The sequence below is a fragment of the Salmo salar genome, chromosome ssa15 (assembly GCF_905237065.1).
Source record: "Salmo salar chromosome ssa15, Ssal_v3.1, whole genome shotgun sequence".
Classification (NCBI taxonomy): Eukaryota; Metazoa; Chordata; class Actinopteri; order Salmoniformes; family Salmonidae; genus Salmo; species Salmo salar.
Window position 1 is genome coordinate 74077037 of NC_059456.1, and position 11930 is coordinate 74088966.

The window sequence follows — 11930 nt, forward strand, 5'->3', positions numbered from 1 at the left end:
CAGCCATCTTGCCTCAGCACAGCCCAGTTCGCCCTGTGCAGGGCTACAGAAAACATCCAGCCAGGACAGGTTGTACAGGCTGTGCGCTCCAGACCTCCAGTGCGTAGTCAAGGCCCCGTGTATCCAGTTCCTGCTCCTCGCACTAGCCCTGTGGTGCGCGTCCCTAGTCTGGCGCCTCCAAAGCCAGCCCCACGCACCAGGCCTTTAGTGCGCCTGCCCGGTCCAGTACGTCCTATTCCTGCTCCTCGCACTAGCCCTGTGGTGCGTGTCACTAGTCTGGCGCCTCCAAAGCCAGTCCCATGCATCAGGCCTTCAGTGCGCAGTGCCCCGTCTAGAGCTTCCGGCGACAGTGCCCCGTCTAGAGCTTCCGGCGACAGTGCCCCGTCTAGAGCTTCCGGCGACAGTGCCCCGTCTAGAGCTTCCGGCGACAGTGCCCCGTCTAGAGCTTCCGGCGACAGTGCCCCGTCCAGTGCTTCTGGAGACGGCCCACAGTCCGGAACCGACAGACGGCCCACAGTCCGGCCATATTTAAGTGGGTTTATTTTCTCTTGTGTTTGTGGGTGGTTGTTCCATGTATAGTCATTGTACCTTACAGGACTGTTTTTTTGTTGTTCTTTTGTTCAGTGTTCATTTCTTTAATAAATCAAGAAGATGATTCACATCCCCGCTGCAGTTTGGTCCGATCATTACGACGCTTATGACAGACAGCCTAGGAACAGTGGGTTAACGGCCTTATTCAGGGGCATAACGACAGATTTGTACCTTGTCGGCTCAGGGATTTGAACTTGCAACCTTTCGGTTACTAGTCCAACACTCTAACCGCTAGGCTACACTGCCTCCCCATTAATAAATACAATGAAGGAGGAGTACCAAAATGGCTGTGCGGTGGCTTCAAAGCAGCGCCTCCTCTTAGTCATCTAAGGTTAATACATATTATGGTCTCCTCTTCTATGAAATTGATTTGGACTGCATTTGCTCTAACAGTCTTGAAGTCAGCATGGACATGAATTTGTCAGCGCGTTGTGCTTTGGTTCTTTTTCTGTTGGCATTTGTAGATTCGAAAATAGTCTCTGCTGCAGAAACGGGAGGCACATCTACAGGTGAAATCTTCTAATTAGCCTACTTTGCATTATTTGTCATGAAACAAACTGTGACAATTTGAGTATTTTGAAGAAGCCTGCAACACTTGACTTAGGTGTTATAGCCTACCTAAGTGGTTATAAACAATAGCCTATAATTGTGCATAGCCCCTTTGCAAACTATTTTGTTGCTACCTTACTAAGAGATACAAGCCAACCCTTATGACTTTGAAACAATCCAGCCTACCCTTGGCCATTTTACGCATACACTGTCAAATAAATTCTAGTTGTTTCAACTAACTACTATGAAGTAAGTGGTTCCAAAGCCTTTTTCAGTTTATTAAACTTCTAGATAAAAGTGTTATCTGAACTTAACATTTTTAGTTGGCCCAAACTTAGCTCCAACTTGACAAAACGAATACAAAAACGGCTCAAATTGTGTTCCCAAAGCAAAGCCTGGAGTGTGCCCTTGTAGACGATGGGGCGTAGGGAATTGTGCGGAGTTTTGTTCCAATGACAGTGACTGCCCCAATGATGTGGGCATGACTGCATTGCACCTTACACAGGTAGGATATGGTCCCAGAGTGACAGATACACCCATCTATTGCATTCATTATTGCTGCATTACTCTGGAAACAAGAAAGATGGAGCTTGTAATGTACATTTCATACACATAGCTCAATATATTTCACATACACTCTCTTTAGAGCTGAGACACTCAATTAAGAAAATTTCCATGAGCCGTGCAGGCATATAAAGTCTATATATATATATGACCCTGAGCATTCCAGCTATAGAATATGAAAGATTCCAAGTCATTGTAATAGTAAGACTTCAATGGAAAGAGTCTGTGTAGGCTGACAGTTTGCCACCATAAACATTTTGTAATGGGGACATTTAAGAGCAGTAAAGTTCATATTTAATTTAGAGTGATCAACACAATGTTTAGCATAGAGTTTCTGTAATACACATGATTTCCATTGTTCTACTTGTGACATTGAAGGTGTGGGTTGATGGTCACAAGACTTGATGTTGAATGTTATGGATTGTTCTCATATCAGTTGATTGTGATTGATGCCAGACTGGATGTCCCAGTAGAAGGACCGAGGACACACTGATTATTCACTGTTGTATTGTACTGATGACATTGTGGAACACGGTGTGATTCTATAGCAGCTGACAATGTCGCCGCCTTTCTGTTTTGACTTCCTACAAATGCAAATGCCTATTTATCTTAACCATCTCCTCACAAATATGACAGATTTTCAGAAAATGGTTTGGTCCAATTGTTTCCTATTCCTCCTGCTCTCTCACAGTGCCGATCCTCCCGAAGGCAGGTCAGTGCCCGCTGCTTCTGAAAGTCGTGCCTTCACACAAGGGATGTGTCCGCGATAAGGACTGTCCTAAAGATGACAAATGCTGCATCTTTGACTCTGACGCCTTGTGTGTCCCACCTGACTTCAGTAAGAACCTGACTGGTTTATTAACAGTGTTCAGAAGGCTGCCATGTGTTTTCATTGGTGTTATGGGGGAAACATTGATGATGGTGGCCAAATGTCTCCAAAACTAATTCAAACACAAAAATATTAGGGCTATACTGTGCAATCTTTTCACAAATACAAATTCCTATTTATCGCAAGCATCTCCACACAAATATGACAGATTTTCAGAAAATGGTTCAGTCCAATTGTGTCCATGTTCATATCTCTTTGTGGTAAGTTGGGTTCCCTGACATGTCTGCTCAAATTGTGTTCCCAAAGCAAAGCCTGGAGTGTGCCCTCGTAGACGATGGGGTGTAGGGACTTGTGCGGAGTTATGTTCCAATGACAGTGACTGCCCCAATAATGAAAAATGCTGCCACAATGGATGTGGGCATGACTGCATTGCACCGACACAGGTAGAATATGGTCCCAGAGTGACAGATAAACCCATCCATTGCATTCATTATTGCTGCATTACTCTGGAAACAAGAACGCTGTAGCATGTGATGTACATTTCATACACATGGATCAATATATTTCACATATGCTCTCTTTAGAGCTGAGACACTCAATTAAGAAGATTTCCAAGATCCATGCAGGCCTTTAGAGTATATACCAATGTTGTGCAACATCTATACACTCTGAGTATACCAAACATTAGGAACACCTTCCTATTTTGAGTTGCACCCCCTTTTGTCTTCAGAAAAGCCTCAATTTGTCAGGGCATGGACTCTACAAGGTGTTAAAAGCATTCCACAGGGATGCTGGCCCATGTTGACTCCAATGCTTCTCACAGTTGTGTCATGTTGGCTGGATGTCCTTTGGTTGGTGGACCATTCTTGATACACACAGGAAATTGTTGAGCATGAAAAACCCAGCAGCTTTGCAGTTCTTGACACAGTCAAACCGGTGTGCCTGGTACCTACTGACATAGCCCGTTCAAAGGTACTTAAATCGTTCACCCTTTGAATGGCACACATAACCAATCCATGTGTCTTTTCTCTCAAGGCTTAAAAATCCTTCTTTAACCTGTCTCCTCCCCTTCATCTACACTGATTGAAGTGGATTTAACAAGTTACATCAATAAGGAATCATAGTTTTCACCTGGATTCACCTGGTCAGTCTATGTTTATTATTATTATTTATTTTATTTGACCTTTATTTAACTAGGTAGGCCAGTTGAGAACAAGTTCTCATTTACAACTGCGACCTGGTCAAGATAAAACAAAGCAGTGCGACAAAAACAACACAGAGTTACACATAAACAAACATACAGTCAATAACACAATAGAAAAAAATCTATGTACAGTGTGTGCAAATGTAGAAGAGTAGGGAGGTAGGCAATAAATAGGCCATAGAGGCGAAATAATTCCAATTTAGCATTAACACTGGAGTGATAGATGTGCAGATGATGATGTGCAAGTAAGGATTCTGGGGTGCAAAAGAGCAAGTGGGTAAGTAATAATATGGGGATGAGGTAGTTGGGTGTGCTATTTACAGATTGGCTGTGTACAGGTACAGAGATCGGTAAGCTGCTCTGACAGCTGATGCTTAAAGTTAGAGAGGGAGATATAAGACTCCAGCTTCAGTGATTTTTGCAATTCGTTCCAGTCATGGCAGCAGAGAACTGGAAGGAACGGCGGCCAAAGAAAGTGTTGGCTTTGGGGATGACCAGTGAAATATACCTGCTGGAGCACGTGCTACGGATGGGTGTTGCTATGGTGACCAGTGAGCTGATATAAGGCGGGGCTTTACCTAGCAAAGACTTATAGATGACCTGGAGCCAGTGGGTTTGGCGATGAATATGTAGTGAGGGCCGGGCAACGAGAGCATACAGGTCGCAGTGGTGGGTAGTATATGGGGGTTTGGTGACAAAATGCATGGCACTGTGATAGACTACATCCAGTTTGCTGAGTAGAGTGTTGGAGGCTATTTTGTAAATGACATTGCCGAAGTCAGGGATGGGTAGTATAGTCAGTTTTACGAGGGTATGTTTGGCAGCATGAGTGAAGGAGGCTTTGTTGAGAAATAGTAAGCCGATTCTAGATTTAATTTGGGATTGGAGATGCTTTATGTGAGTCTGGAAGGAGAGTTTACAGTCTAACCAGACACCTAGGTATTTGTAGTTGTCCACATATTCTAGGTCAGAAGCATCCAGAGTAGTGATGCTAGTTGGGCGGGAGGGTGCGGGCAGCAATCGGTTGAAGAGCATGCAGTTAGTTTTACTAGCATTTAAAAGCAGTTGGAGGCCAGGGAAGGAGTGTTGTATGGCGTTGAAGCTCGTTTGGAGGTTTGTTAGCACAGTATCAAAAGAAGGGCCAGATGTATACAGAATGGTGTCGTCTGCGTAGAGGTGGATGCCAGAGGTCTGGACAACAGGCCCTCCGATTTGACACACTGAACTCTATCTGAGAAGTAGTTGGTAAACCAGGCGAGGCAGTCATTTGAGAATCCAAGGCTATTGAGCCTGCCGATAAGAATGTGGTGATGGACAGAGTCGAAAGCCTTGGCCAGGTCAATGAAGACAGCTACACAGTACTGTCTTTTATCAATAGCGGTTATGATATCGTTTAGGACCTTGAGCGTGGCTGAGGTGCACCCATGACTAGCTCGGAAACCAGATTGCATAGTGGAGAAGGTGCGGTGGGATTCAAAATGGTCGATGATCTGTTTGTTAACTTGGCTTTCAAAGATTTTAGAAAGGCAGGGCAGGATGGATATTGGTCTATAACAGTTTGGGTCTAGAGTGTCTCCCCCTTTGAAGAGGGGGATGACCGCGGCAGCTTTCCAATCTTTGGGGATCTCAGACGATACAAAAGACAGGTTGAATAGGCTAGTAATAGGGGTTGCAACAATTCCGGCGGATAATTTTAGAAAGTGATGGTCCAGATAGTCCAGCCCAGCTGATTTGTAGGATCCACATTTTGCAGCTCTTTCAGAACATCAGCTATCTGGATTTGGGTGAAGGAGAGACAGGGGGGCTTGGGAAAGTTGCTGCAGGGGTTGCTGAGATGTTGGCCGGGGTAGGGGTAGCCAGGTGGAAAGCAAGGCCAGCCATAGAAAAATGCTTATTGAAATGATCGATTATCATAGATTTATCGGTGGTGACAGTGTTTCCTATCCTCAGGACAGTGGGTAGCTGGGAGGAGGTGCTCTTATTTTCCATGGACTTTACAGTGTCCCAAAAAGTTTTGGCTTTAGTGCTACAGGAAACAAATTTCTGTTTGAAAAAGCTAGCCTTAGCTTTCCTAACTGACTGAATATACTGGTTCCTGACTTCCCCGAAAAGTTGCATATCGCGGAGGCTATTCGATGCTAACGCAGAACGCCACAGGATGTTTATGTGCTTCTCAAGGGCAGTCAAGTCTGGGATGAACCAAGGGCTATATCTGTTCTTAGTTCCACATTTTTGGAATGGGGCATGCTTATTTAAGATGGTGAGGAAAGCACTTTAGAAGAGCAACCAGGCATCCTCTACTGATGGGATGAGGTCAATATCCTTCCAGGATACCCGAGCGAGGTCGATTAGAAAGGCCTGCTCGCTGAAGTGTTTTAGGGAGCGTTTCACAGTGATGGGTTGGTCGTTTGACCGCAGACCCATTACGGACGCAGGCAATGAGCCAGTGATCACTGAGATCCTGGTTGAAGACAGCAGAGGTGTATTTAGAGGGTAGGTTGGTTAGGATGATATCTATGAGGGTGCCCATGGTTAGAAATTTGGGGTTGTACCTGTTTGATTCCTTAATAATTTGTGTGAGATTGAGAGCATCTAGTTTAGATTGTAGGATGGCCGGGGTGTTAAGCATGTCCCAGTTTAGGTCACCTAACAGTACGAACTCTGAAGATAGATGGGGGCTGATCAATTCACATATGGTGTCCAGGGCACAGCTGGGGGCTGAGGGGGTCTATAGCAAGCGGCAATGGTGAGAGACTTGTTTCTGGAAAGGTGGATTTTTAAAAGTTGAAGCTCGAATTGTTTGGGCACAGACTTAGATAGTATGACAGAACTCTGCAGGCTATCTCTGCAGTAGATTGCAACTCCGCCCCCTTTGGCTGTTCTATCTTGTCGGAAAATGTTATAGTTAGGGATGGAAATTTCTGGATTTTTGGTGGACTTCCTAAGCCAGGATTCAGACACGGCTAGGTCATCTGGGTTGGCAGAGTGTGCTAAAGCATTGAATAAAACAAACTTAGGGAGGAGGCTTCTAATGTTAACATGCATGAAACCAAGGCTTTTACAGTTACGGAAGTCAACAAATGAGAGTGCCCGGGGAATGGGAGTGATGCTGGGGGCTGCAGGGCCTGGGTTAACCTCTACATCACCAGAGGAACAGAGGAGGAGTAGGATAAGGGTAAGGCTAAAGGCTATAAGAACTGGTTGTCTAGTGCGTTCGGAACAGAGAGTAAAAGGAGCAGATTTCTGGGCAAGGAAGTGTATATTCAAGGCATAATGTACAGACAAGGGTATGGCAGGATGTGAGTACAGTGGAGGTAAAACCTAGCATTGAGTGACGATGAGAGGGGCTTTGTCTCTAGAGGCACCATTTAAGCCAGGTGAAGTCACCGCATCAGTGGGGGGTGGAACAAAAGGGCTAGCTAAGGCATATTGAGCAGGGCTGGAGACTCTACAGTGAAATAAAACAATAATCACCAACCAAAACAGCAATAGACAAGGCATATTGAAATTAGGGAGAGGCATGTGTAGCCGAGTGATCATAGGGTCCAGTGAGTAGCTAGGTGAGCTGGAAACATGGCGATTCAGACAGCTAGCAGGCCGGGGCTAGCAGGCTAGCAGATGGGCCTCAGGGGGACATCGCAAAGGAAGAGCCTGTTGAAACCCCCTCAAACGGCTACGTCGGCAGACCAGTCGTGATGGATTGGCGGGGCTCCGTGTCAGCAGCAAAGGGTCCAGGCCAATTGGCAAAAGAGGTATTGAAGCCCAGGAATTGTCTGATGGATCTCTTTGGCTAGCCGGGAGATGGGCATAGCTCGAGCCTAGCTCCAGGCTAACTGGTGCTTACTTCGGGACAGAGATGATAGCCAGGAGTAGCCACTCGGATAGCAGCTAGCTAGCTGTGATGATCAAGTGTAAAGGTTCATAGCTTGCGGTAGGAATCCGGAGTCCGGTAGAGAAATCCGGAATCCGGTAGAGAAAAAACAGTCCGATATGCTCTGGGTTGATATCACGCTGTGCAGACTGGCAGGAATTGACCAGGCTGAGGCTGGCTGATGTCCTAGTGAATGGTAATGACCGCTAGCAGTGGCTAACTGACTACTAGCTAGTAGCTAGTTAGCTGGCTAGCTTCTGATGAGGGTTCCGGTTCTAAAGTATAAAAAATAGCAGATCCATACTACATTGGGTGAGAAAAGTATGTTGAAATTGAGATAAAAAATGTATACAAAGTATATATGAAGAAAATCATATATACACTGGACGGGACAAGACAAGACAAAGACGTCTGACTGCTACGCCATCTTGGATCATATATGCCCATTCCATGTCATGAAATGTTTTGTACAGTCAGTGTATAACACTTTATTGTTGATAAAGTGATACAAATGCATATCTAAGGGAAAGGGAATTTGGGAATATCAGGCTGAGACTTCAGAGGAGTAGCAACATACTTTATTACTGTACAGCAATTCACAGAACATTAAGCTGACAATTTGTCAAGGGCCACCAACAAAATTCCAACTCATTGTAATAGTAAGAGCTCAATGGAAAGAATCAGTGTAGGGATGATTTCCAGTGTTCTACTTGTGACACTCAAGGTGTGGGTGGATGGTCACTAGACTTGATGCTGAATGTTATGGATTGTCCTCACATCTGTTGATAGAGATTAACACCGGACTTGATGTACAAGGGCCGAGGACACCCTGATTATTCACTGTTATATTGTACTGATGACATTCTGTGAACACTGTGTGATTCTGTAGCAGCTGACAGCCTGTTTGTTTTGACTTCCTACAAGCCTCTAGAGCTGGTGTTTACAGAACATTTGGTGCTGTCTGATTAGAGTAGAAAGGGCATGTCTCCAAGATGCCAGTTGGACATTTTCTCTGCTTCTGTGCTGGAAGTGTCTCCCTGTTGCAACTTGTAATAAACTGTGTCCTCCACCTCTTTGGAGGTCAAATATCTTTTGGGTTTTTTTTTACAGCTTTTCTCCCTCATATACATGCACATACATTGTACATATACATTCTACATGTATCGATATACACTGCTCAAAAAAATAAAGGGAACACTAAAATAACACATCCTAGATCTGAATGAATGAAATAATCTTATTAAATACTTTTTTCTTTACATAGTTGAATGTGCTGACAACAAAATCACATAATCAATGGAAATCCAATTTATCAACCCATGGAGGTCTGGATTTGGAGTCACACTCAAAATTAAAGTGGAAAACCACACTACAGGCTGATCCAACTTTGATGTAATGTCCTCAAAACAAGTCAAAATGAGGCTCAGTAGTGTGTGTGGCCTCCACGTGCCTGTATGACCTCCCTACAACGCCTGGGCATGCTCCTGATGAGGTGGGGGATGGTTTCCTGAGGGATCTCCTCCCAGACCTGGACTAAAGCATCTGCCAACTCCTGGACAGTCTGTGGTGCAATGTGGCGTTGGTGGATGGAGCGAGACATGATGTCCCAGATGTGCTCAATTGGATTCAGGTCTGGGGAACGGGCGGGCCAGTCCATAGCATCAATGCCTTCCTCTTGCAGGAACTGCTGACACACTCCAGCCACATGAGGTCTAGCATTGTCTTGCATTAGGAGGAACCCAGGGCCAACCGCACCAGCATATGGTCTCACAAGGGGTCTGAGGATCTCATCTTGGTAGCTAATGGCAGTCAGGCTACCTCTGGCGAGCACATGGAGGGCTGTGCAGCCCCCCAAATAAATGCCACCCCACACCATGACTGACCCACCGCCAAACCGGTCATGCTGGAGGATGTTGCAGGCAGCAGAACGTTCTCCACGGCGTCTCCAGACTGTCACGTCTGTCACATGTGCTCAGTGTGAACCTGCTTTCATCTGTGAAGAGCACAGGGCACCAGTGGCGAATTTGCCAATCTTGGTGTTCTCTGGCAAATGCCAAACGTCCTGCACGGTATTGGGCTGTAAGCACAACCCCCACCTGTGGACGTCGGGCCCTCATACCACCCTCATGGAGTCTGTTTCTGACCGTTTGAGCAGAGACATGCACATTTGTGGCCTGCTGGAGGTCATTTTGCAGGGCTCTGGCTGTGCTTCTCCTGCTCCTCCTTGCACAAAGGCGGAGGTAGCGGTCCTGCTGCTGGGTTGTTGCCCTCCTATGGCCTCCTCCACGTCTCCTGATGTACTGGCCTGTCTCCTGGTAGCGCCTCCATGCTCTGGACACTACGCTGACAGACACAGCAAACCTTCTTGCCACAGCTCGCATTAATGTGCCATCCTGGATGAGCTGTACTACCTGAGCCACTTGTGTGGGTTGTAGACTCCGTCTCATGCTACCACTAGAGTGAAACTACCGCCAGCATTCAAAAGTGACCAAAACATCAGCCAGGAAGCATAGGAACTGAGAAGTGGTCTGTGGTTGCCACCTGCAGAACCACTCCTTTATTGGGGGTGTCTTGCTAATTGCCTATAATTTCCACCTGTTGTCTATTCCATTTGCACAACAGCATGTGAAATTTATTGTCAATCAGTGTTGCTTCCTAAGTGGACAGTTTGATTTCACAGAAGTGTGATTGACTTGGAGTTACATTGTGTTGTTTAAGTGTTCCCTTTATTTTTTTGAGCAGTATATTATGGATAGATTTGATTGACTTTACCTGCGACTGCTTTTCTCGATTGTTAATCTGGAAATTCCTATAACAGCTATGTTTCTACTGTTTAACTGACCGCTTTTTCTCTGTTACCATAGTGAAGTAATATACTGGATAGTGAAGTAATAAACTGGATATAATTTTTTTCTAAATAAAAAATTATTACTATTAACCCATCCACCTCTTTGGAGGACACAAATATTTTGGGGGTTTTACAGCTTTTCTGCTGCATATACATATATATATACATTTTACATATACATTTTATATGGATAGATTTGTTATGGATAGTATTGATTGACTTTACCTGCGACTGCTTTTCTCGATTGTTAATCTGGAAATTCCTATAACAGCTATGTTTCTACTGTTTAACTGACCGCTTTTTCTCTGTTACCATAGTGAAGTCCGGTAGCTGTGTCCTGCCCAAGGGGACCAACATGTGTGCCAAGTACTGTTACAAACATGGCCAGTGCCCCGAGGAACAGAAGTGTTTCCGGATATGTTGATTCTACGCCTGCAGTGAGCCATTGAAGCTTTATTGGAAATTCCTATATAATTATTCATGTACAATTATGTCTTTGAAAACTGATGATTTTATGCAGCAATAAATATGAAAAATGATCATAGCTTCTATGGGAACTGGACACATTTTATGGACGCTATGTGAATTGACAAACTCATGTGGACTGCTGAATTTGAATAAAATAAGATTTTGAACACCTGTGCTTGGTTATTTAGGGGTTTATTTGAGACTCATGTGGTGCTCATGTGAATATCCTTAATTTTATGGCTTCAGACCAATATCTTTTCTCACTTAAAACATCGTTTTATGTTTTTAATTTCCAAGTTCTTTACACCGGAAGGTGATTATGAAACCTTATAAAAGAACATTATAATTAAGCAATAAGGCACGAGGATGTGTGGTAAACGGCCAATATACCATGCTAAGGACTGTTCTTAGCGCGTGGCTGGTGTATTGGCCACATACACAAACCCCCGAGGTTCCTTATTCCTATTCTAAACTGATTACCAATGTAATTGAAGCTGTAAAAATAAATGTTTTGTCATACCCGTGGTATACGGCCTGATATACCACGGCTGTCAGCCTATCAGCATTCGGGGCACGAACCACCCACTTTATAACACAGTTTAACATGCCCTCCTTGTGAATATTCACAATGTTGTACGTTTTGATAAGATCCCTGCTCATATTAAAATGGCGAGAGCAAGGAAACAAAGACTGAAGTAAATATTTACTATGCGATAACACAATGTTGCTGGCTAGATAGATAACTACACAAGCCAGAAATATGGCCGAGCAGTTCTCAGTGGAAGGGTTCTGAAATATTCTCTCTCGCTGAGACGAGTTGTGACCGTGAATACAATCATCCATCTCGGTGGAAACAACTTGGGACACACAAAGGGGACAGCTCTGATGCGTCAGATGCGAGCTGATTTGGAGGTAGTCCGAATGCTCCCTGGGACAATGGTGAGCTACTCTGACATCAAACAGTGGAAGATTTGGATGTTCCTCCGTGGCAGGCGCATGCCCACAA

General features: G+C 44.7%; 1 protein-coding gene across 1 annotated transcript; it reads left to right on the top strand.

The window, feature by feature from the left end:
- Positions 1-997: 997 nt before the first annotated feature.
- LOC106572148 (perlwapin-like) lies at positions 998-10880 on the top strand. The gene is made up of 4 exons (XM_045695248.1): positions 998-1100; positions 2396-2542; positions 2840-2986; positions 10774-10880. Exons 1-4 carry the CDS (start codon positions 998-1000, stop codon positions 10878-10880), a joined length of 504 nt encoding a protein of 167 aa, XP_045551204.1.
- The last annotated feature ends 1050 nt before the right edge of the window (positions 10881-11930 follow it).